This window comes from Mollisia scopiformis (assembly GCF_001500285.1).
Source record: "Mollisia scopiformis unplaced genomic scaffold LY89scaffold_16, whole genome shotgun sequence".
Taxonomy (NCBI): domain Eukaryota; kingdom Fungi; phylum Ascomycota; class Leotiomycetes; order Helotiales; family Mollisiaceae; genus Mollisia; species Mollisia scopiformis.
In genome coordinates this window covers 1,018,992-1,043,905 of record NW_017263596.1, presented here as the reverse complement: position 1 = coordinate 1,043,905, position 24,914 = coordinate 1,018,992, and the positions used below count along the sequence as shown (strand labels likewise).

General features: G+C 48.1%; 9 protein-coding genes across 9 annotated transcripts; 3 read left to right on the top strand and 6 right to left on the bottom strand.

Annotated features, from left to right (window-relative positions):
- Positions 1 to 246: 246 nt before the first annotated feature.
- LY89DRAFT_127668 (uncharacterized protein) lies at positions 247 to 2,978 on the bottom strand. Its single transcript, XM_018205211.1, has 2 exons — positions 2,179 to 2,978; positions 247 to 2,131 (listed from the first exon to the last, which is right to left on the bottom strand). Exons 1-2 carry the CDS (start codon positions 2,664 to 2,666, stop codon positions 424 to 426), a joined length of 2,196 nt encoding a protein of 731 aa, XP_018069365.1. The 5' UTR covers positions 2,667 to 2,978; the 3' UTR covers positions 247 to 423.
- A 4,701-nt stretch (positions 2,979 to 7,679) lies between these two features.
- On the bottom strand, positions 7,680 to 8,628 carry LY89DRAFT_620264 (DUF1907-domain-containing protein; the record flags this gene model as incomplete). Its single annotated transcript, XM_018210906.1, has 2 exons — positions 8,293 to 8,628; positions 7,680 to 8,159 (listed from the first exon to the last, which is right to left on the bottom strand). Coding segments are annotated over exons 1-2 (810 nt in total), but the record flags the coding sequence as incomplete, so codon positions are not given.
- A 304-nt stretch (positions 8,629 to 8,932) lies between these two features.
- LY89DRAFT_127565 (putative voltage-gated potassium channel subunit beta) lies at positions 8,933 to 10,421 on the bottom strand. The gene is made up of 3 exons (XM_018205210.1): positions 10,197 to 10,421; positions 9,808 to 10,138; positions 8,933 to 9,754 (listed from the first exon to the last, which is right to left on the bottom strand). Exons 2-3 carry the CDS (start codon positions 10,127 to 10,129, stop codon positions 8,979 to 8,981), a joined length of 1,098 nt encoding a protein of 365 aa, XP_018069363.1. The 5' UTR covers positions 10,130 to 10,138; positions 10,197 to 10,421; the 3' UTR covers positions 8,933 to 8,978.
- A 574-nt stretch (positions 10,422 to 10,995) lies between these two features.
- On the bottom strand, positions 10,996 to 11,573 carry LY89DRAFT_127563 (uncharacterized protein). The gene has a single exon (XM_018205209.1). It carries the CDS (start codon positions 11,454 to 11,456, stop codon positions 11,121 to 11,123), a length of 336 nt encoding a protein of 111 aa, XP_018069362.1. The 5' UTR covers positions 11,457 to 11,573; the 3' UTR covers positions 10,996 to 11,120.
- Positions 11,574 to 12,305: 732 nt separating this feature from the next.
- LY89DRAFT_784042 (uncharacterized protein) lies at positions 12,306 to 13,855 on the top strand. The gene is made up of 2 exons (XM_018222747.1): positions 12,306 to 12,609; positions 12,665 to 13,855. Exons 1-2 carry the CDS (start codon positions 12,441 to 12,443, stop codon positions 13,729 to 13,731), a joined length of 1,236 nt encoding a protein of 411 aa, XP_018069361.1. The 5' UTR covers positions 12,306 to 12,440; the 3' UTR covers positions 13,732 to 13,855.
- Positions 13,856 to 15,370: 1,515 nt separating this feature from the next.
- Positions 15,371 to 16,777, bottom strand: LY89DRAFT_736065 (uncharacterized protein; the record flags this gene model as incomplete). Its single annotated transcript, XM_018220082.1, has 1 exon — positions 15,371 to 16,777. The coding sequence occupies one exon, from the start codon at positions 16,775 to 16,777 to the stop codon at positions 15,371 to 15,373; it is 1,407 nt and encodes a 468-aa protein (XP_018069360.1).
- A 1,927-nt stretch (positions 16,778 to 18,704) lies between these two features.
- Positions 18,705 to 19,046, top strand: LY89DRAFT_671401 (uncharacterized protein; the record flags this gene model as incomplete). Its single annotated transcript, XM_018213216.1, has 1 exon — positions 18,705 to 19,046. The coding sequence occupies one exon, from the start codon at positions 18,705 to 18,707 to the stop codon at positions 19,044 to 19,046; it is 342 nt and encodes a 113-aa protein (XP_018069359.1).
- A 983-nt stretch (positions 19,047 to 20,029) lies between these two features.
- LY89DRAFT_751654 (uncharacterized protein) lies at positions 20,030 to 21,639 on the bottom strand (the record flags this gene model as incomplete). The annotated part of the gene is made up of 2 exons (XM_018221232.1): positions 20,030 to 21,067; positions 21,328 to 21,639. The coding sequence occupies 2 exons, from the start codon at positions 21,637 to 21,639 to the stop codon at positions 20,096 to 20,098; spliced, it is 1,284 nt and encodes a 427-aa protein (XP_018069358.1). The 3' UTR covers positions 20,030 to 20,095.
- Positions 21,640 to 23,166: 1,527 nt separating this feature from the next.
- On the top strand, positions 23,167 to 24,742 carry LY89DRAFT_127521 (uncharacterized protein). The gene is made up of 2 exons (XM_018205208.1): positions 23,167 to 23,700; positions 23,771 to 24,742. Exons 1-2 carry the CDS (start codon positions 23,389 to 23,391, stop codon positions 24,566 to 24,568), a joined length of 1,110 nt encoding a protein of 369 aa, XP_018069357.1. The 5' UTR covers positions 23,167 to 23,388; the 3' UTR covers positions 24,569 to 24,742.
- The last annotated feature ends 172 nt before the right edge of the window (positions 24,743 to 24,914 follow it).

Genomic DNA, 24,914 nt, shown 5'->3' with positions numbered 1-24,914 from the left:
TATCAAAGTAGCAATCCCACCAACCCAACCCAACCCGAATCCAACGCAAGCCCACCCGTATCACATGTAACACGAACTCAGGAAATGTAAACCACACGGTCTCTTCCAAGATGCAGCCTCGAGCGAATGCAGAGGTACAGGGCTAATTGTATGCTGCAAACAATGAATAATGCTTAAAACGAACGGGATATATGATATAAGAGCAAGCAGAAAAGCAAAGTCCTTCAAAAACGCCTAGCAATGCCGATATCGCTATCCCACCTACCACACCCAATCGTGCAATCGTATGCGGGAGAGCGTCAATCATTTCATTTATGGTCGTAACGTCGTGGCGTGTATCAAAACGCGGGTATCTTCTGAAGAATGTGTATATACAGTACACAAAATCTGATCCAACCAATTGAAAGGGTATTGTGTCAAGCATTAATAAGCTGCTGCCACATTGTCTGAACTAGTAGCCACGGCTACCAATGCTTCGAGCCTGTTCATATCTCCCGAAGATTTCGGGATCTGCTGTTGATGTTGTTGTACCTGAGCATGAGAATGCCCAGGGGCATAGGTATAAGACGCTTCTGCGCCATTCGGGGGTGGGTAAGAGGAGTAGCCATTGGTTGGCATAGCTCTTGGATCATGGTGAGTTGGAATATTTCCATTTCTATTCTCAACCCATCCACTTGCGTGAACGATGCCAGGGTTGTATTCGACCGCAGTCGAACTGCTTGGTGTTCCAGGTATTCCACCTTCCGAGCTGCTCGAGTCTGCCGGAGAAGTCCGCTGCACAGGTTGAGAGGGCTGTGTATTAGGTGCGACAGGGCCATGATACCATCCCATACGTTTTGCTTCTCTCGGAGTGATCGGAGCAGGTGGAGCACTGATATGGTGTTGGTGGTAGGCACCACCGCTTGTCTGAGGTCGATTAGAGTAAACTGAATGCTCAAAACGAACGCCTGGCTGTGCCCCAGTCTGTTCAGCCCGAGCCTCCATTGCACGATTTGTATCGTTAGCCCAATGGCTTGCTCCATCTGTTGGTGGCGTGCCTTGAGAGAGGTCCAGGCGATTCATGTTCCGATTCATTCCTTGTTCCCACTGTTGACTTGCCGGTCTTTCCTGATATTGCTCAGGTGGAGGAGCTCGACTTGGAGTATCAATCACCATCGGGCTTGGCTGACGACGGACTGGGGTAGTCGGTCTTGGAAGAGGATCAAAGCTCTCAATACCTGGAAGGCGCATCGACTGGAGCGGTGGAACATTGCTGGGAAGAACCGACGTAGGCTGAGGTGGTGGACCATTAGAATAGTAGTTAGGCGTCGTAACCTGTTGAAGACGGCTTGTAAACGATTGAGAATCTGGGTGCCATGTACGGCGTCTCCATGCTTCATCCGAACTTGTCAGCGATTCTCTCCGTGAGGAAATGCCCCATCCGCTTGTGGAGGTAGTTGGACTGGAAATCATGCTACCGGATGGCGAAAAGGAGCCCATGTTCGAAGCATTCATTTGACCCAGGACTGGTGGTCCATACGTGTTTCCATGCGGAGACTGGAAAGGATTGCCTGCCGACGGAACGGAGAGTCTCCGGCCTGGAGTTCGATGGCCATAGACGTTAGTACTGTTGGTGCGGGAATGTGAAGATATCGGCGACTGCATCCCGGATCCCCAACGAGGACTATTCTGGCCAGTGGAGAAGGTTGCAGAAGTAGGTGTACTGAAACCTGGAGAATGCGAACGGAACTGCTGATATTGACCTGAAGGACTATCTGGACGACCATAGATCTCTTGTGAGAAACGTTGACGTTCTCCAGCCATGACCAACGGCGTAGGTCTTCGTCTCATGTCATCTCTCTGACTGTATACCGAGCTTACAGAACCAATACTCGACGTCGACAACGAATTCCGTTGATGGCCCCTGATGGGACCTGATTGGCTGCCTGCAGTGGATGCTCTCGACCGACTTCCTGGAGGTCTGACTCTATCAGTCCGAACTTGTCTCTGAAATCGAGTCCCTGTGGCTGCCAGTGAATCTTGTGGTATTTCTTCATTTTGGTGCACGGTCTGGGCGTGTTGGCGAAGATTGTCGAGACGGGAGAATCGACGCGAACAATGACACTGAAAGGGACGTTCGCCAGTGTGTTTCCTATTACTGTCAGCATAACGTCTGTGACCATCGCAAGTTATTCTTACCTAATGTGTCGAGCAAGATGTTCACTTCGAGTGAAGCTCAAATTACATGGGGGGTAATCCGAGCAGTAGAACCGTTGTGATTTCCCCTTCTTCTTATTTGTCCTGGATCCATCGGCATTCTCACTTCCATCATCGTCAGACCCATCTTCGCCATCGGAATCCCCCATTTCCACATCATCCGACTCGCGAGACTTGGCAGAGTGCTGAGAATCTCCCCGGTTCAGTGGCTTGTGTGGTTTGTTTGGAGTCTCAGCGTTCGAGGTAGCAGGTATCGCTGCTGGGAACGGCGACGCGGGTGGCAGAGGTCGTTGACTCGCGAGGGTGCCAAAGTTGGCTCTCGTCGGTGTTGTTGCATCGTCTCGCATCATTTGCTGTACTTGTGCTGTTGGTGCAGTATTCGGTCGTGGAGTTAGAGGATTTGTTTCTTCCCCATTGCGACCGTGGCTCTCCGGCACAAGGGTGGTGTTTACTGGGCGAAAGGTAGCCATGATGGTTGTGAAGTGTGGTTCGGAGTCCGTATTAATGACGGAGGAGGCTGGGAGCGTCGAAGCGGAAAGACGAGGATACGGCCTTTCGCAGGAGGGCGGCAGAGAGGATTAAAGAGGTTGGGGCGATGAAAGGAAGGTGTTATATCGGCGCATCAAGACATATGAGACGGACGTGCTGTTCGTTTGCCTGGGTCAGGAACGAATCGCAGGTTGGTTGGGGATGAGCCGCACTGCGAGGCTTTCAGCGGATGTCTAGATGACACAGCTAGACCAGCAGCAGCGTCGAGTTTCGAGTATCGAGTACCGCGGGCGGGAGATGTCTCTGAACAGGGCAGACTGTGGTCCAAGTCGACCTTAATAACCAGCTGTTATCGATTGATAATGGATGAACGAGGTCGATAAGGTGATGGCGGGGGGAGAGGGCCAGGAGGATGATGGCAGTTATGCGACCGGAAGAATGTGCCCTGAGATAGACGATTAATCGACGACAAGGATCCACGAACGGCTAGGGAGAGTCGGGATTAGAGCGGCGGATCGAGGGGCAGAGAATTAATGCTGTGGAGGGGACGTCGAGTCGAGAGTCGAGTCGAGTGTAGTGTAGTGTAGTGTAGTGTGCGACGGATGGTCAGCAGAGATCTGGATGGAGGGGATGCGGTCTCTGTGTTGGTATCACCGACGAGAAAGGGGTGAGGTCTGGGAGGTTTGAAGCTGCGAGCGTGCGATCTGCGGGTTGAGGGCGGCGGAGGATTGCGAAAGAGGTGCGAGGGAGGATGGAGAGACGAGAGAGGATGGATGGACGATGATTGAATGCGCTTGATGGGTCCTGCCTTCCTAGTGTGACGATAAGCGAGGAAGGCTTACGAATTGCAGGCGCAGGAGGATGGCAAGGGCCAGGGAAGGGCAGGACAGGACAGGAGGACGAGGTGAGGGAAGACGGTGCAGGGAAGAGGTGTAAGTGCAGCAGCAGTCTGAGGCACGGCGAGGAACGAGGGGCAAAAAAAAAAGGAAGACGGAGAAAAAAAAAGAAGAGCTTGTGGGAATAATAAATAGGGAGGCGTCTTCCCCCCATATTGTGCTTCTTATTGCATTACGAGGCAGCTCTGGTTTACTTGCCGTATGACAGTGTCGATGAGTATGGTCACTATGATAGCAGACGACGCAAGGAAATACCGGTCGACTAAAGAACCAGGTCGACAGCGTGGCCCTACGGTACAAGTGCCTGGAAGAAACACGGATAAGTATTCATACTCGACTCTCCTATGATGATCCAGAGTATGGATCTCGATGTTGGGAAGTGGTGTGCGGCTGGCTCAGACACGACCGGAGGGAGATCTGGATGTCCTTCAGGCGATGGCTGGAAATCCGGGGCGGCTGGCAGCGAGTGGTGAACGCCGGTCAGGCAAGGCGTTCTGCTAGTGCTCTCGGGGCTTGGAAAGCTGTTGAAGGAGGCCGCAGACTTAATCGTCAGTGGTGTAAGTAAGTGAGGTTTGTGGGAGGCGGGGCGTCTAACAGCGGCAGGGACGGCTAGACTGACAGAGCAGAGAGGGGCAGTGAGATCAAAAAGGGAGAAGATTTCAAGTGAACGACCTACAACTGATGGTTCTGGAACCAGATCTCATCTGATCTGACCTGGACCTGGACTGGACCTGGACCTGGACAATGAACTGAAATTGTCATAGTCAAGTCTTGCTCTCACATACTTCGTCCTAGCTGCCTGCATACCTGCACACCACTGCACTCGCCAGCGGGCCACAGCTTATTTTAGCACTCCTCACTGCCTTAGTGCTGCTGTTCGCCGACTTAGTGCGTCTATCTCGCTGTTTCATGTCTCTCTCTGTTCCTGAATGGTGCCCTGTCCTTACCGAATGGGGGTTCCCATGCAGCCCTCCCTCGATGCTGCGAGGGTGGCTGCAATATAGAATCACCATATTTTTCCCTTTCTTTACTATGTAACCCCCATATCCGGCAAGTCACGCCACAGTAGACACTCCAAGATTCCAACCACTTCATCTGGGGGTAACGTTGTTGTTAATATCGCCATATCAACTTTCCCATCTCCCATATGAGGGAGTGAGACAGACCACCACCTCAGGACCCCACCCATCACCGGCCACACTATGGTGGTGCACTGTGCGTATCCTGGTTTCCCAAGCGGGAAGATGTCATGATTCCCATCGACGGCTTCTATCGGAAGTGGTGGGCATGTGCATCAGTACTGTATTATTATGCTTGATAAGAACGAGGGGCGAAGATGTGCAACGCACACCAATTGTAACACACCGCCAACCACCTTAGCCTCGTCTTCTCTCCTCGCACGCAAGCTTGCCCATCGGACTCGACTCAACCCAACCTTCACTGGCTTCACATCCATCCACATCCACCATCCACCTGCCCACATAAAGAGGGGTCCATGCTTACATGCTGCCGTAAGACTAATGTATCCTACTGTAGCAACACTGACATCGAATCACCATACGAAGCTTATTCGCGGATTCGCTCCCTGCTCCCAGGATATCCCATCGTTCTGGATGCAAACGACCGACTGTCAAAGAGGCACGGCCAGTTCAGCTCCAGGCACGACCAGCAGACCAACACCAGCAAACATCCTTAAAACTCAAACCCCACCCCACTTGACTCGACTCGGACGGAGCTGCCCCGCGGCCAACCTTCATCCTTCGACTTGGCTTGGTACCTTGCGCAATGATTTGCTTTAATTCCGCTCACCACTTCGCCTTACCTCACCAGACTCCCTCACTTCGACGACAAACATCTCACAGCCCTGCGCTCAAGACTCAAGACACTTTACATCATCATGTCTCACATCTCACCTAACCGTTCCTCAATTCAGGTTCATGATTCCACGCCAGCACCACCAGCGACCAACCACCGCCTCTCCAGCAAACACCCTGATTCAGCCCACTGGTCAGCCACCGCGCGCTACCCAGCAGCGAGCGAACCCTCCGCCAACCCATATCTGCAAATGCAAGGCACGACGTTTGGGAACCAGATGATGCGCCGGCATGGGACGAGCTTGCTCGAATCCAGTCATCTCCCATACGACCCCGAATCCCGTATACGGATCTGACAGGTAGGATCGAGAGCCTTGCGTTGCGTTGCGTTGGATCCAATATTGTCAAGTGACCGGATGCTTGGGTTACACCACATGCATTGCAGCCACCCTTCCTTTTTTTTTTCTCCTCTGCTGCTCAGCCGTTTTCGGATCCGTAGTGGGGTGACTGTTGGTTGTGTACCTGCTTTGAACTGGTGATATGCCAGTCCGTGTTCCCTTGTACCTGAATCCTGTTCCTAGATGCGTGTGATGGAAAAGGAAAGTTCCTGAGGTCCCTGAGGTGGAGGATTGTGGTTCTGGTAGGGCTCGGCGAGGATTTAGGGCCCGAATTCAGGTACGATCCCGACGTCACGAGATATTTTCTTTCTAAATGTTTGGTATTCAAATCATCATCATTCTTGTTCATTGCGTCGATATATTTGATTATGATAATTCCTCTCTGTCAATGTGTCTGAAACTTTTTGGGGCCTAGCAACAAGTGTACGTGTGACGCCTACATTTGCCTTACCCAAAATGATTCAGCATCATTCAACCATCCTCCTTCTAACTGCCTATCTACCTCACCGAAATTTGAAAAGGGAGTCCTTCCCATCACGTCAGATACCACATCTTGACAACAGCGCCGAAAATAGCGTCCTCAAACGGGCATTAAAACTACCTAGTAGCAAATACCATCCAACATCTTATGACCCGACCGTCAAACCTACACACCCAAAGTACGGAATAGGAAAACAGTCAAAGTTGGTTATCCGGTCCATCCGAAGTAGGTAAGAAGCCAAGCCGAGTCCCGAGTGCATGCATACATGCCGAGATTCCGTGTTCAAGATCATCTGAGTATGTTACGTACGTCTCACTTTATAAGCAGCGAGGATGAATAGTTTGCTGCGGATGAGGTGTACGTGAGTGAGTGCCACTCTCGTAATTCATATGCTCATTAGCTTATTAGGTACCCAGAACGGGTATCGTCATCACGTGACTGGCCTCAGCTTGATGCGTGGCAGTCTTCAAGGGAACAGGATGTATAGTAGACTGTCTCTCAAACTGTCAAAGATTTTTCAGGAGTTCGTTTTCTTACATATTAAAGATTCTAGCACAATCATCAAAGCTCATTTCCCAGCCACCCACTTCAAACTTTCGATACTTGACATTCTCTCACTTACTTCAGTTCATAGTTCATCATATTCAAAGGATATTTTTTATTATAATAAACCTCTAGCCTGCGACATTTCAATCTTACCTTCTCGTTTCCACAACCTAATCTCCTCAGTTATTCCAAAAATCCCTAGCCTTTGATCTTTCTCAGATATTCTCCTTCATGAAAATCTACACATATCTTACTTATTGCTGGAGCGTTTTTTTCGGCGTTATTCTCATCTCCCTCTTTGTGTATTGTTTGATCATCCATTCCTTTCATTTCTTCCCCTTTTTTCTCTCGTAATGGAAGAGTAAGTAAGCATTGCTTCTCGACCACAACGCCTCGCTTAGCTCTCAGCGTTTTACAGTAAGGGTCGGAGTGACTCGCTCAGAAATGCCATTCCGGTATGAAATAATGATTTGATAAGTTGTGGATTATGCGTGAAGAGGTGGGTATTTAGAAAGGTTTGATTATGATAAGAAGGTGAGGAAGTATTTTGCATAGTTTGCAAGCTTTTGGGCGTGAGCATGTGAAAGAGACAGAGCAATTTGTAAAATACAAGCTTGATATAACTAATTCAGGGGCTCTATTCCACCCCAGGTCAACCATACAACAGAACCTTCGAATCAATCGCACAACATACCATCAAAACCCCACCCTTAGCCTCTCATTCAACCCCCCGGCCTATCAACCCTAACCACCACCCTCGCAACATTAAAATACCCCTCATACTCCACCACCCCATCCTCCCCATCCCCCTTCAAATCCCCATGATAATGCCCACCCCTCCCCCCCTCCACCTCAAAAAAATGCGTATGCTCCACCCTGACCCCAACCCCGAAATCCACCCCATGAAAACAGCTCAAAAAAACCAATCCCTCTCCCCCCCACTCAAAGAACCTCAACCACTTCCCCACCTCCGCATCCTCCAACCTCTCCCCACAAAAATCCGGCATAACATGCGCCCAGACCTTCGCTCCCTCAACCACGAACACGCCTCCCATACTGATTTCCCTTTCCTCGATACCCATTCTCATCGCCTCCGTAAAACTCTTGTCGCCGATGCGGTTCCGTGCCGTGATTCTGAGCACCGGTCCCGGGTCCCCGTCCGAGAGGAAGAGGTTCGCCATCAGGGCGCCCGCGGTACTTGCTCCTGGGACGGGGCCCGCGATGCAGGTTTGCGTTGAAGGGTCGATTTTCGCGTAGTGGGTTAGATTCTTCGTCACGTTGCCGCTGGCAGAAATATAGAAGTTGGGAATTAGTTCCGAGTTCTGGCCCACGATGTGGACTGCGGGAAAACTAAGTTAGTATTCTTACTTTCTTTCTTTCGTCTGAGGAGGAGGCAAATGTTTGGGAGTCCATTATTGCGTGTTTGGAAAGAATACAGAGAAACAAAACCCCCCAAGAAGAGCGAAACTCACAAGGCCCAGCACCAGCACCTATCGCAAGCCTCCCCTTTCCCTTTTCTTCGCCAGAGGACAGCGAAGCGACAATCCTGCCCAAATCATATTTCTTGCTGAAATCAGGGACGGGGTGTAAATAAGCCGGTCCACCGATATCAACGATTGCTTCGTGGCCGCTGAGGCCGGGGGCCGCGAGGTGGAAGGGCGGTTGGGTGAGGTTCGGGCACGGGACGAGGGAGATGGTTGCGTCGGTGAAGTTTTGTTTGAGGGATGTTAGGAGGGGGGAGATGAGGTTTGAGAGGGAAGTGGGAGGGAGGGGGTGGGTGGTTGTAGGGTGTTTGGTGGGCATTTTTGGTTTGGGGTGAGGGTAATGGGTTGAGATTCAAGAGGAGGGGTGGAGTGAGGTTGAAGAGGGGCTGTCACGTGGCATGGGTTTATGTATAGACTCTGGAGATCGTTTGTGCACGCCAAGTGCAAGATTTGTTGTATTTGGAAGTGCTTAAAGATGCTTTTAGGTGTCGTTACAGCAGAATTGTTACAAATCCACCTCAAAAAGAGGGAAAGTTATACGAAGGATGTCGAGGAAACCATCATCATTCATGATCCTGTCTAGGTTTCTAGTCTAAAGCAAATCTTCCCCCTGGCCGCCAATCTAGTCTATGCTTTCATCTAAAAATTCAATAGACATCTAGAAGGAAAGACATCTACATCAACGCCTTATTCAAAGTCATCTTTCCTCTTGTTGGCGGAATTGGTCCCGGCATCTTAGGCGTATTGTCCAACACCTCGTCAATCTCCTTCATAACCTCGTCGGTCATCTTAGGGAACAACTCCAAACACTTAACATTCTCCGTAATCTGACTAGCCTTGGTAGCACCTAGGATAGCCACCGACACGTGCGGGTTCTTGATCACCCAGGCCAGCGCCAAGTTGCCGACGGAGCCACCAAGCTTCTCGGCAATCGTAGTGAGTTTCTTGACTTTCTCGATCTGGGCTTTCGTCTCCGGTTGTTCGAACTTGGATACCTGATCTTTAGAAATCGTCGCGTAGCGAGAATCGGCCGGGACGCCATCATTGTACTTCCCTGTTAAGATACCCTGATACAGCGGAGACCAGATGGTGGTACCATAGTTGTAAAGCTTGTAGAGGGGCGAATACTCGGCTTCGAACCTCTCGCGGACGAACATGTTGTATTGCGGTTGTTCAACCACGGGACCGATCAGGCCTAGTCGGGTGGCGACGTGCTGGGCGTGCTCGATTTCGAAGGCGCTCCATTCGGAGGTGCCCCAGTAGTGAGCGTGGCCATGCTCGATGAGGGTGTTGAATGCGCGAACCGTTTCTTCCATGGGCGTGCACCAGAAGTCGGCACGATGAGCATAGACAACGTCAACAGAATCGAGTTCGAGACGCTTGAGGGAGCGCTTCATGCCTTCGATGATGTGCTTTCGTGAAAGACCGTGATTGTTTGGGTATCCATTTCCTAAATTTTGTCATTAGCCCACTCTTGTCCCAAACAACAGAGAGAAAACCTACCATCACCAAAATGCAACTTTGTAGTAATCACGTAATCATCTCTCTCAAACCCACACTTCTTCAGCGCCTTGCCCATAATGATCTCCGATTGACCTTCCGCATACACTTCAGCCGTGTCAAAGAAGTTGATTCCGTGATCCCAAGCTTCTTGCAGACATTCAGCCGTTTGCTCGACTTCCTTGACGCCATTGTCACTTCCGTACGTGAGCCAACCTCCAAGACCGAGCACAGAAACCTTGAGACCAGTGTCGCCCAGGTATCTGAACAGCATATTCTTCGGCTCGAACCGCTTGCCGGTCTGGGGGAATCCTTGGTCCGGCATGTTGATGATCTGTGGAATGTCAATTGAGTTCTCCAAGCTCAATGGATACCTAGGGAGAGTCACTTACTGTTGATGAAGAAGTTGTCAATTGTTGAGTGTAAATGAAGAAGGCAGATTTCCAGCAAGAGAAGAAAAGGAAAGTATTTTTATGCTCAAACGCAGGGTCAGGGTCAACGTCATTGACTTTTTGCCTGCTGCTGCTTCCGTAACAGCAACTGTGTGCGGGGCGACGGGACCTTATCGCCGAAGGGATGTGAGGTGATGTGGGGTCCCTTGCGTCCTGTAGCTAGCTGCCTGCGGGGTTCCTTTCTTAGCCACCTTCCTGTTCCTGATAGCTAAGCTTCCATCATCGGCCGCTCGTTGCCGCAATGATTCTGGTATCTTATAAATGCAATTGCTTGCGTAGACCACAATCGTTCTCGCTCTTGGAGTGAGATATAATATATCTCGTGTGGTGGTACAGGAGATGGCCGTAACGAGCGTAACGAGTTGGGTGATCACTAATTCCTGACAAGCTTTGAAAGCTTCACCTCTCTCTCACCGTAACCTGACTTCCACCTTTCTTCAACGACGTCGAGAATGATCTTGATGAGTATATTTCGCTGAAGCTCACCGCGCTGCCTTTCCTCTCTGAATTGCGTCTCTTCTTCGGTGTCTTGAGCGTGGATGGCAGGTATAGATCAACGACCTTCGTAGCGAGAATTATCGCGACATCGTCGATGACTTCCCGAGGGTTTCTCATCTTGCTGTATTTGCGTTCTCTTTTGCGTCGGTAGTTGAGTGGAGAAAAGGCTTGTCTCAGGTATTGTTGACGTTCTTATGTGGGTTGAGGATGCGATGGATTGGTTTCGGGGAATTCTTCGTGTGTTACAGATTTTATAAAGTCGCCGAGATGTTGGGATACATCGTGAGTTTGTTATGAGCTTGACGGCTATATTATAGTATGATTTGCCGCTGATGATGTGGATTTCTCAAGGTTTGTTTATTCATCTCATGACGATGGAGGTTGAGAATGGTTGCTTTTCTTTCGATAGTATATGTTGTGCTGACGGAAACCGAGCAGCGCGAATGCGAGTACGAATCCTGTGGCCCTACCATAAATAGCCGCGTCATGGTAATTATTGATCTGAATATCAGATACGAAAAGCCGCACAGGAAAAGGTGACGCAATTCTTGCGACCATTGCAGCCACCAGATACATTGAAATCTTAGGGCAATGAAGAGAGAGTCTAATACAGAGGCAGGGTATTCTCACTCCCGTCTGCGGCGTAGACATGTCGACACGCTGTTGAATGCATCTCGGCACGCGTTTCGTATAGAAACCCATTGAACTCGGATTTGAAAGTTCTGTACCTGCTGTATCCTCTAAGACTAACTGACCTCCTCAAATTTCCTTGTCAATTTTCATATGGTAGCATATTGCAAAAGTCTGCAATCACGTGGGGCGGGTTTCTGACCACCATAAATGTCCCGTCATATTCCAGATTATTGACATTTTCAATGCTCTCTCTCTTCTTCAAGTTGAAAGTGAAAGATTTACCCAAGTTCTTTTTATCCACCACCATAGATTGTGTCTCCTGCGCTGTGTTGATGTTCAAGACCTGAATGCGACTTTCTCGCTGCGAATCCGAGTTCCCCTTTTCTATCCGAAATTCTCGGAAGGCCTTATTCAAACCTCAACCCCACAAGTTTGGACGATACAAGCGTATCAAAATGCAAAGGAAAGGCGCACTCGGGCCTATTTAGAGCTTATGTTAACCTTAATTGATGTTGCCTGGTATATGCTTGCGCAACGGCGCGTGTTCTTGTGGCTGTACTTTTTGTTAGACATGAGAGTACCAACGCTTCAAATCTGGACAGCTGCTTGATTGGAGTTGGCCATGAATTGCTCTTGTAGATGACGCGGCGATCCCTTGCCTGGTCAAGGCTGAACGCATCAATTCAAGCCTCATCCAAGGGGATGAACATCTTTGGAAGACCTAGTGAACCTTCTTCGCAAAAGTGGTTCCACTTCTCGCGTTCTCATGTAGGTCTGTGTCACTTTAGATCTACACATGCCATCAGCCACAAAGCTATGGCAGTATATGGCAGGCCGCGGAGCTGTATGCAGGATCTACGAGAGACATAAGTATACTCGATGGAACGCCTTTCATACTCGTCTACTTATTTCAACTCACCTGCCTTCGATCATTGATCACCTCACAAATCCCCCCTTCTCTATGAAATCAGTCCCAAGTCCATCTTAGACATCTTACACATACTTACTACGACTTCGAACCCTCGATTATCTGCTTGCAGCAATCCCGACAACATGCCGTCCAATTGGCCCACCGTGTCAGAGAAGGACCAAAGTACCACTTCGGAGATTTACGAAGCATCGGAGGTGAACTATGAAGATAGACGCGAGACACTGCCTCCTCAATATTCAGAGTACTCCATGCCAATGAACAGCGACCTCCAAAAGCCTGTTGTTATTCCTCGTAAGTATTTGTTGATCCCAGACAACTGCTCCAAGCACGACTGAACTGAATGCAGAACAAACTAATATCTTTATGATCAAAACCTTCTCTCCCTTCGCACGAGCCTACTCACCAGCATTCTCCACATTACCGAACCCCATCCCAAAAGACGAATTCATCTCTTTCATCGACGGCCTAAACAAAGCATTCATCTCCTCGCCCATATTCCAAGCAGCCCACGTCGTCGGCGGCGGCCTTCTCGGCTCCCAAATCCTCCCCGCCCAAGCAGTCGGTGGCGTCTTCCAAGTCGTCTCCGTCCTCGGATCAGCAGGTGTATCAGTCATCCGCGTTCGCAGATACATGAAGAAAGCCAACGCCAACATATTCGCCCCGCGCGGCCTCATCGTCAAGATTATGTCCACAAAGAAAATGATGACAGAAGTCGGCTGCCCGACCGTCGATCCAAAAGGAAAGCTCGCTCTCCCACCACTCGAAGAACTCAGTGACCTCACTCCCCAGACCGGGGCGCTGATCCGCCATCCGACTGGAGGGACGATACACTCACGCACCGGATCCAGCGTCGAAGATCCACGCATGAGGAGGATTCGAGCGTTGGGAAACTACATTTCTCCACTCGAATTCGAAACCACGCTCGCTCAACCCAAAGGCATGATGGATAAATATGGCGGCGCACCTCTACGCTGGATGAACAAACGAGCAGACACCAAGCTCGTCAAAGCAGCTGATAAATCTGCTTCCGCACGTCTGGAGAAAGCGCCAGAAGCTGAAGTCATTCTGAATTCGGCTGAGCGGAAACTAGAGTCGATTTCCTCGCGCATGGCAGAGATCCATGATACGAGTTTGCGGGAGCGAAATCGGTATCCGGAGGATAGGGAGAAGATTGAAGCTGTGGCTGAGCGCGAGTTGGCGAGTTTGGAGGAGAAGAGAAATGGGGTGGTGGAGGAGAGGGATCGGAAGATTAAGGCCATTTATGAGAAGGGGGATAAGAAGTTGGAGAAATTGGCCAAGAAGGAAGAGAAAATTGCTAATAGGATTCTGTGGGTTGTGGTCCAAAGGTTGGATGGGCATGTGGGTGATGAATTGTTGGAGGTCGAGAGTCGGGGTTCAAGTCCTACTTCTTGATTTGAGACCTTGGGGGACGCATGACAGGCTGGTTTGTGCGAGAAGTTTTGGCTTGAATTCTCAGAGGAATTTCCAATTTTAGGAACGCGCATTCTTAACGAAGAAACTCAACAGCTCAATGTTCCTTTCAGATTGGGGAGTAAGTGTACTTCCTATCAAATAGAGACAGTAATTGACGAATATAACGGCAGAAGCGAATGTTTTGGAGCTGTGAGGAATGTGGAAGTGAGACCAAATCCCCCGGATCCTGGAGATGAATCTATTTTGGGATTACTTCCAAAACATTCCAACCACGATTGTTTATTTTTGGGGCTCAGCCGCATTCATTTACTCGATTGCATGAGCAATGATGGCGTTACAATCACTCACTCTTGATTCACAAACCAAAGATTCCCAATAACTCGATATACCAGACCTTTACACATGAGCACACTCAGCCACTGCTCTATATAATGTCAAGAGCCTAGAACTATCAATAAACAAATTCAAACTCCAATATCATAATAAAAAAAACCTCACCACTTCTTCAACAAACCTCTAGCATTCACAACCACCACCATGACGTCTGAGTTCACCCTCGAGAAATGTCAACAACACATAGACCACTGCAAAAGCATCCGCAACCAGATCGCAATATACAACAACTCCTTCATTGGACTCCAACAAGACGAAGCAAAAGCTAGATTACTGAAAGCACAAACACATCTCAGCGAAATCGAGAAAGAAGTCGCCTCACGAAAAACTCTCTTGGGCAAAGCCCACGTATTTCTTGCTCGAGACAGAGACCATCTGGAAGAAAAGACTAAGATCATGGTTGCAGGCTTCGATGATTTCTGGTTTGATCTTCAGCAGGGCTTAGCAAATTCCGATACTGTGCGTACGGATGGCAAGTTTCAAGTACTTGAAGCTTGGGAAGCTGAGATTGATCGTTCGGAGATCAAAGGAACTTTTACGACGAAAGTGGAGGAGGCTTGGAATATGAAGGACAATCTTCCGAAACTTAAAGATTGGGAGGTGGAGATCGATTGCTATGAGATTAAGGGTGCATTTACTGCTGGGAAGACACCGGGAGAAGGAGAAGGAGAAGATCAAGCGAAATTGAATAAGTGAGTCAAGTATTAGACATCAAACTAAGGTGGAGCTAATAAAGAAGCAGACATGTACACTTCGATAGCTGAATCTTGGACAGGGAGCTATTATGACTTGTTACGAATTGCTCTGTGGTTATGGACCTTGATATCAGTTGCAGATGGTATACATCTGTGAAATTCACCGATCGTGAGAACGATCCTGGAAATTCCGAGTTGTTTTGAAGCATTTGATGGAGTGATATTAAACAGTTTGTTCTCATGCGCCAGCCATCACTAAGAAGTCCCTGGCTCCCATCTAATAAATCTCCAAATACTTATGTAAGCATGACAAGTTACCCTGAGGAAGACCCGTGCTAGCGTGACCTAGACTAGCGCGCTATGGGGCCTCATTAAGACTCAAAGTTCCATAGAGACCGGACAACCTATAATACCCTCATAAGCCTAGGCATAGCTACGACCTATTCTTGTCTCTGAGAGCCCTCGCTACTCAATTCTCAGCAGCGATGAGCCCGAAATATTTCCTTCCTCTACCTGCTTACTCAGTTCCTCTATTTCCTAACCGCCACCCAGTGAAGTTCCTTGACTTGCTCCCTTATGTTTGCGTCTGATGTTTGTTTTGTTCTAGCTCGAGATTGTGCGTTAGCTGCTTCCACGATATCCGCTTGATGCTTTGCACGCTCCGCCTTCAAATAATCGGTCCTTCCGTATGCTTTTGGAATCATGATATCGAACGGCTGTTCCTGCATCCTCCCTTCGTCTTTGAGGAAGAGTGCATTTTTGTCATCTATCCAGACATTGAACTTCTCTCGAAGCTCACGCGGCGGTGGCGTCTGGACATGATGCTTCCGGATGTGTTCAAGCAGACTATCTCTGCTGTATGTGTTGCTATATGCATTTGCCAGAGGGCAGAATACGCATTGATAGCGTGCTGAGATGTGCAGGAGAGGCTCTCTCGCTTTGATGTGACACTTCCAGAAGAAAATAGTGTGGTACCAAATACCGTCATGCTCGGATCGATTACGTCTATGCACTTCGAAGTAATATTCCACCGACGACGGCTTCAGAGCTTCTTGTCGAGGAGCAAAGAAAAGTGGCGTGTTGTAAGGCTTATCTTTACTCTTGAGAGGTTCATCTTGAAAGCCATGGAAGGAACAATGCCGACAAATGATTTCATATTTGGAAGCTCCGAAGTGTTGAAGTAAGTGATTCTTACTTTGCTTGATAACATCCTGTTTGCCACTCTGGAGAGCGGCGGCTCCAGGACATACAAGAGATGAAAGATGAGCGGGTGTTGGTGGGCCTACCGCAATGTCCTCGTCAACAGCATCATCTGGCCCTATAGTTGTGTTTTCGTAGACCATGAGTTGTGATTCAGCTTGCTCCACCTCGCTGAGAGCTTCCAGATGTTGTTTGATAGGTTCTTTGCATGTCGCTGCAGCCTCTTTGCTGAGTCTGAGTCCTCGGCGCTCAAGTTCTGCAACAACGAGTTCCCAGCCGTTCTCATTATTTGCGAATCGTTGACTTAGAACACCACCGATTTCTTCCAGGATGTCTGAAATCTTTGCCAAGGTTTTATTCTGCAAACCCATGTTGAATACAGTCAACCCGGTAAACTGGCTGTGGATTTGTTTTTGCAAAGCATGTACCTTGGTCTTTGGAAACGTCGCTCTGTCCCATATTCTTCGTCCCGATTTCAGATCAGAGTACCTGTCGCACACTTCGTTAATCTGTTCAAGGAGATTGAGCACTGGTTTCAATACAGTCTCGAGACGTTTTCTGTCGATGGCGCTCTGGGGTGGAGATTTTTGGAGCGGTGCAATGCAATGTTGCAAATGTTCGAGCTCGTTTGAGAGATTAGTAGCTTCATCAGGTGCTGAAGCATAATCTTGTTGCAGCTTATAGAGGAGCTTTGCGATTGTTATAACGATCCCAATCTCCCCGACTGGGAAGGACATATTGGCGGATGGGACGAAGAAGTTTCTTGAAAACCCTTCAATTGATAGGTCGAGCACTGTTCCAACCCCTTTTTGGGTCTCGAGTCTTGTTACTTCAGCAATTGTCTCTGGCAGAACAATCACCAAAAAGTACAATGATGATAAGATACAGGGAAGTTGTCCTTGCTTTCAATGTCTCAGTGTGGGCAACAATCATCACTGTCTAGACTGTGGATGATTTACTGAGTGGCAGCCTGGACAATCAACAGATATAGTTCCATGGTATAGCAAGCTAAAGTGACACGCTTGATCATTTTCGCAGTAAGTTGATCCACATATACCCCTTGAGTTCACAGGCTTGGTCGAACACCTCCACTCAGAATTGGTCAGGCTGGCAAAGCCTGTTGTTATTCTTAGGCATTTCGGGCGCCCACTGGTGGCAATTTTTCATCAGCCTAGGGTTCGTGTGGTTCAGATGTGGCAGAATTTCAGCCACAACACCTTTCGGGTTAAGAACTTCCAAGTGTGCCAAGTTTAGCTGCTGTCCAGCCTCTCTTGACTGAGACAATGTGACGACTATGGCGACGAGCCACCACATGGGTTACACCCATTTTCTCTCACCGAGCCCTAGCTTCGCCAGGTATGAGGCTAGGGCCATCCGCGTATGTGTTCATTATCCTGATCACCTCCATGCTGCCATTGTATCAACAAAATTAATACCCGCCAGAACTGCAAATCAACTGTCGCTCAGTAGTTCTTGATAAAATGGTATTGAAATGGGGAGATATCCGTGGTCATCACGAGGATGAAGATCCTTTTGGGTTCATTTACTCACTCATCAGAGGTATGTTCGAGGTAGCTTTGATGAGCATCACATGCGTATTCCTTGTTAAACATGATACGCATGGTTCTGCGCTCGCGACGTAAGCTCAACTTTCTGGGGAAAGATGCCAGCCTTTTGTGTTATTTCTAACCAGTTATCTAGACTTCTCTCGAAGATCATAGCCATCACATGTGCCGCAAGCGGAATCTTCAGCTTTATTGAACTGTGTGCATTCGCAGCGCCGTACAAGGACCCCGGTGTTTTTCCGGTGCTCTTCCATCTCTTATTTTTGGGTGGGAGAACAGCTATTCTGGTTCTAGGTCTCATACCTAAGAACGTTCTAAGACTCATTTGGGTGCAATACAAACGCGATGATAATGGTGGTGTGGTGATATCCATGCTTGCCGTCCTGATGTAGGTGTTCATTCTTCTTTAGATCTGGAGCGGACATAATGATCTACAGGGCGATCGACGCACTTTACTTGCTTCTGGCGAGCTGGAGGTGTTGTTACGTAAAGCCTTTAAGAAGCCTGAAACGGAGGGCGAAAATGAATAGAGAGGTTGCAGGCCGATTATTAGACAACGAGGATAATGAACTCGATGGGAGGGTTTGAGAATCCGATCAAAATCTTGTTACAATGCACGGGCGTCTGGAGCATAGTGTTGTTAGCGTTGGGACATTCCAGAATAGGTGACAGACAAGGCCTATACAAGAGTGTTTTTTACATCAATAGATCTTTCGTACGCATTGCAGTTCTCCATAACCTGACAATAAACTCGGGAATAGAAATGCCAGCAATACTCGAGATGCTGCAAAACCCGAAGCGATGACCCTTTTTAAGCGAAAAATCATTCACAAGACACTTGACTCTCTTCCGAGCAACATCAAACGCGATGTCCCACACTAAGCAACTTAAGACTTGAGCCCTTGGTGGCTTATGATAATGATTCAATGTGTCCTCCCGTTTCAAACCAGATCTCAATCACAATCGTATTGTGATTCGGATTTTTTGGCCTCGATTTGTAAGAAGGTCCACATCCTGAATTGTTCTCATTGTCCCCATTGTCATCATAACAAGAAACCTGTTACACCGGGCCCCCACTTCTCAATCTTAAAATTCCAAAATGGCTGACAGACATTCTCAGCAAATCAAAACCACACCATCTATGATCTCCTTCCACGAACAACAGTTGACAAAGGAGCTCGAGCACCTCCATTCTCGTCTCGAAGATCATAAAGTTCAAACAACTATCGAACAACATCCTTCATTCAGGCAACAGAAATTAGACAAAGATTTGGTAAGGCAGCTTCTGAGTAGGGTGGAATACGTGATGATGCAGGTCAAGAGCAGACATTCGTGGGTGGGTCGGACAAAGAGATTGTTCGGAGCAGAAGAATTTGACAGGAAAGTCGGCGCTCTTGAAACTGATACAAACAAGCTGTTTCTGAAGCTGGGTATCGAATAGGTTAAACAATTCAAGTCAAGAAACTTCGTCCCAAACCCATTTGTCTGTAATCCAAACATCTATGCATGCTCTCAAGTCCCAAAGACCGTGACTCTGTACCAGTTTAGCACTTCTGTTTTGTTTGCTATTCAGTCATAAATATCACGGCTATTGAATCATCTTTACATTCTAACACAATCAATCCTTGAGTATAGTGCGAAGTATTTGCTGTGAATCGACTCATTCTATGCTGCACAAAATCGCAAACATACACGGCCACTCCCCGTCAATAACGACCAGAACCTACATCAAACAACCAACCTTTCGGAACGCAATGGGCACTCAAGCGCCAATGGAAGGCTGGACCCATCTTCATTGCGCCCAAGAAACCGCCGACAAAATTCTCAATAATCGATTAACCAGTGTCAACATGGTGAATTGCGACGCGCAGTCAACGCTCGCATCTTTATAGACTTTGTCCGACAACTCAAAGCTTATGATGCAGAATGGTCCAAGAGAAAGCGCATCAAAGATAGCATATTCAGGCCGAGAGATAGTAGCAGGAGCGAGCAACATTTCGAGGATGGGGTCTCAAACTTGCGACAAAAGCTGGATCTTTTCGCAAAGGAGTTAGAAATGGCATCATCTGTGAGTTGCTGCAGGTCATCCGAAATGTTCAATATGGAAGGAGAATCGGAGACAAGCCTGGAAAGTGAGTCATCTGGTAGCTCTTTGGGCAGGTTTGAGGATGCATTTCACACGAGCGTAAATGCAGTTTTGGAGGAAGTGGACAATGATGGCAAAGAGCAAAAGGTATTTCGAAGGCTTGGAACTGTACTCTTGACGCTATGGAGTACCCACATGTCCAGTAAATCGAGCGAATGACATTTTCATCAGTGTGGTGACCGGCTTAACATGTCGTCTTTGAACCAATGCCTCCCTCCTTTGTGAACGGTGGAGCTGTCCAGCACAAGAATATGTATTTCTCTACAACAGTATCTCGCCTTCCTCTCAAAACTACTAGTGTGAGCCTTGATTCCCATCTGACTTCATGTATCGATGGCGATCTCTCATTCAAGGCGTTCTGCTCTTATGCCCACTGCCACATACCTCTCAAGGTCCAACGTCTCTGCTGCAATCCAAGCTCTCACAGAACCATAAACTTCTTCGCCGCCCTCTGTCAAATGATCGTAGCTCACGTAAGCATACTCTCCCTGTTTGACCCGAATGCCTTTGCTCTCTTGATACTTTTCCCAGACACTTGGAGGACAAAGCACATGTACAAACTCTTCACATTCTCTGCCACGTTCACCAACAAGAACATCTCCCCACCCCCTTTTTAAACATTCTTCTCTTGTACTAGAGCGAATAACATTCACAGTAACCTCATAGGTACTTCCATCCAATCGATAGATTGTTTGTGTCTCCTGAACAGGTGGAGGATCGTATCCTAGGAACGTTTCATATTCTGCAGCGCAGTCTTTGTGCAAGCGCTGAATGCCAGGCCAGCCACCTGCGAAATCCCAGCCGCCGTGAAAGCCATCAGCAACCAACGCAATTTCTTTGATATCTGTTGGTAGTGATCCCAGTTTTATCTCAATGTCTTCAATTTCATTGAGTGTGAGTGGAGAGCAGAGGATGTCTTTGGAGCTCTGAATGTCATTCTCCATGTACTCGTCTTGGTGCACAAAGAAGGCTGCCTCGGAGAAGCGGCGAAGCAGCTCCGTCATGGAGATATCGTGCAAAGGTCGTTTCCACCCAGATTTCATTCGAGCATCCAGGGCGGCATGTAGGATCGTTTCTGTTTCCCTAATTACACTTTCATCCAAGATCTTGGCTAGAGGGTCTTCAATTGAAGTTGCCATGAATTTGTACACTTCTGGGACGTTCAGGAAAGCGGGGAAATCGAATTGATGCTGTTGGCTTTCTGACCTCAGGATCTCTCTAGCCTTCTCTCGATGACCCAGATAGTTTGCCAAGATGAAGTAGACATGCAGGGGAAATGTAGCACTGCGAGGCCGATTTGGCCCGTTCATTGGAAGCTGTGTGAACATTTGTCAACAGCTTCAAAAGCTTCCTCCAAATTCTGTCGAGTGGGTGGGATTCCATCTTTTGGTTGGCACAATAGTCTGGCGCAGATATCATGTGTCCATGGATCTTGCGAAGATCTCCACTTGTGGGCATCGTAATCTGAGTTAATAAGAATGTATTGCGTTGTTTCAATCCATTCTGTGTTTGTCCATGTCTGATAGAATGCAGCACTCTCGGGATCAAAATATCTCCTAGTTTCATCCAAAGCTACCTTATCCCATGCATTCCATGGAGTATTGGCAGGCCTTCCGGTGAATGAGTGCCAGAAGAGTTCAAAAATCAACTGTTCTTCGGGCGAAGTTGTGAACCCTGGGACTTGGAACACTTTCTCCAACAGTCTATTTGCAACAACTGGCTGACCACTGAATATCGAAATGGTGGCGAATGAGATAAGCTCCTTTGAGCTTTGCTCGAAAGACTCCGAGGTGAGGATGTTGTCACGTGTTATTAGGGCTTGTAGCCTTGATTGCTGAGGAGTCTCACACCATTTCAAAAAGAGTGCTTGCACCACCTGCAAAGCCATATTCGCTAGAGCTTTTGCTCTAAATTACGCTAAAAAATTGTAAAAATATAGATGGAAGAATTTGTACAAGTCGCTGAGATCGAACAATGAGGTTCAGAAACACATGCACTTGGTAATTTGCGAGCGCATATTGATACTAAAGGAAGTTGGTGCCCTACAGGCTGAATTGATGACTCAATCTTAAATCCAACACTTGGCAACACTAGAAAATGTTGGTGTTTGGTGAAACAATCTGCTACGCCGCTCTGAAGGCCCGAAAAAAACCATTTGGTATCCAGGTGAAATGAAATGGATTGGTGAAGGGTTCATTTACTGATTTTAATCACTCGAATGACTGCTGTAACAGGAAAGAATGCTAGATTGCTGCTGAATTCCACGTAATTCCAAGAATGGGCCTTCCATCTTTCTGTTGTACTAAACAAATACAAAACTTGACTCTTGGCGCAGACTGCTTGGCCTGCTGAAAGATATCGACATCTCCGAACGGTTGTGGAAGGAGCGAAACAAAGCCAGGAGATGACATTAACCTGTCCCATATGAACAATTAAACTGCACGGCTGAGCTGTACAGGATTCGACCAGATTGGGAATGTCCACGAGGTCATCGTTCCTGCCCAGAGCTAAGAAGAAGAGACGCAGAGTGGAAGAGAAGAGTGTGCGATCGTTGAAAGTTTATACTAAAGTTAACCATATTTGGAAGATATGGATTGCGTACAGAGAACTCACCCCCAGCGTACTCGAGAAGAGCGGATTTGGGGCCAGGATACCCACTGCAGAGAGAGGAAACTTTGCAGCCATATACCGAGGAATACTTCCATGGCGAGATGACTAAATTGGGTGATGGCCAAGCCCGGGATTGCAAACAACTTGAATGCATGTACAGCGTTCTGAGTCTAGCAAAATTTTCGTGCGGTGATATTCTCGACCATCTTTGACATTTGGAATTTGCGTGATACTTTGTTGATGATAGCCAAGATTTCAATGGCGAGAGCAGCTATCAAGGGCGAGATGAACACTGTCAGTGACCTCTCCGCATACTTCAGCGAGATGAAATGGGAGTAAGTACCTAGGTAAATGCCAGAATGCGTTCAGCACGTGACATGCACGATAACCTTAAATGCTTCGTTCACCCCTTTCCTCTTGCACCTTCGCTCTTCTCAACATCCAACTTTCTTATCAACTCGAGGTTCCATGGCAGATAATAAATATGCCCAGGACTTCTCTCCGATTACCCCACCTCTTCTAATTTTCCTTCTGGCGCGAAGCTTTCAGCTTGGCGTACAGGTGACCGCCACCTAAATTTATTGCTTTGAAGTGGCTGAGACCCTATTCCCGCATTTGGAGACATGACAGACGCCACAGTCAGGATTCGCGAATTGGAGACCATCAAAGATGGGTTTTCTCGGTGATTCTGGCGAATCTGCGAGATTGAGTATGCGACGTGGCTTTCTGCTCCTGCGGGATGTGGAGATGGCAGCGCCAAGACCTATAAGTGAGGCTTTTGGCCTCTTTGTTTCGTGGTTTTGAGTTTCGATTTTTGATTCCTTCGATTCTCACGACGTTTGTCCTGCATTTTCTCTTCTGACTTTCGGTATCTTTTCACTGCGAAGCGTATTCGAGGCTGCAAGAGAATTTCTCTCTGCCTTGGATCTACTGCTGCTCAATCAACGTTCCGGAATGCTTTGATGTGAGGCGTTGTGAGGTGGGAATACGCTGCCTTAAGCTCAACCTTCCTTTGAAATTTTGCACAATGTGGTGGAATATCTTTGCACAGAGAGCTGTAACTTCAGTAACCAGTGCACCAGGTGCTACCGCTGTAGCAGGGAAGAGTACAGCTGTAGTTGTATCTACCAGCGCTGCTCCATCGGCTACCTCTGTAGAGGCATCAACAACTGCAAGCAGCGTAGCTCCGGTTGCAACGGCGACAGAATCATCCATCCAATCCTCGTCGGCTTCAGAAGCGACAAGCAGTTCGTCATCTGCTTCACAAGTTCTTACGAGTACAACTGCCCCTACATCCACAGGCTCACCATCAATTGAAAATATATATCCTGTTTGTGCAGTATGTGTTCTCCCTCAAAATATCAAGCTCCCCTATCCTCGCCGAAAGCTAACCATTCCCCTTCCTTCAGCGAGCATGCATCTCACCTGCCATCTCCGCAATAGGCTGCACTGCCGACAGTGCAACCTGTCAATGCTCCCCTTCAGATGCCACTGCATTCGATAATGCTGTCACACCTTGCGTTGAAGCAGCATGCAATGCATCTGATCAATTCCTCGCAATCGAAGCCAATGACGAGTTGTGCGCAACGTGGTCATTATCTTCTTACACTGCTGCGCTCTCGACATATTCAATCTCGTTTAGCACGGCCGGCTTGGGAGGATTCTTGACAACTGCCAAGACAACATCGAAGGCTGGAGCGCAGCAGACGGGCATTGGGACTGGTTCGACCTCCAATTCTGGGCAACTTTCCACGTCCACTTCGGGTCTATCAGCAGGCGCAAAAGCGGGGATAGGTGTGGGTGCAGCATTGGGAGGACTGATAATCATTGGACTTATTGTTTTCGCATTTGTATATGGTCGACGATCAGCAAAACCAAAGCCCGAACCGGAAGCGCCATCAGACGTGATACCTCAAGTCGAAACGGATGGGAAGGTGGAGCTGGGTGATGAATCAAAGGGGGGAATCAATACTGGGGTAGTGGAACTCAAGGGCGATATTCAACCCATTTACATTCGACCATTGAACGAGGAAGAGAAAGCGGAGCTGGAGAGCAGGCGCAGAGCTAAGGAGTTGGAAAGTAAAGTGAGAACGGAAATTGTGGTTGTGAGTCCAATTGCGACTGAAAGATATGAAATCGAGGGCGTAGAGAGACATGAACTAGAGGCGCTCAGGAGAGAGGCAGGCGTGCGGCATGAGTTGGGGTGAGAAACAGATAATCCTTGGGATGATATCGACATCACACCTTGTACGATTCCATCAAGTCTTATGTGTGAGACAACGTTTAATGCTCGCTTAGACTGGTGACCATTGTCCTCAATTGAGTCCTAAGCATACCCCTATCTACATGTGATGGGAGATGACTAACTCACAACTCCATGCTGGAATATTTGAAAGGCGTTATTGAGCGCGCGACACATTCCTTTATGGTAACATACGTTGTGAATGGGCGCGAGAGGCCGATGACTCTGGGTCCAGATCATTGAACGAACATAGATACTCGATGGACTCCACGCTCAAGAGAATCATAAGACACCGTTAACACATCTCCAAG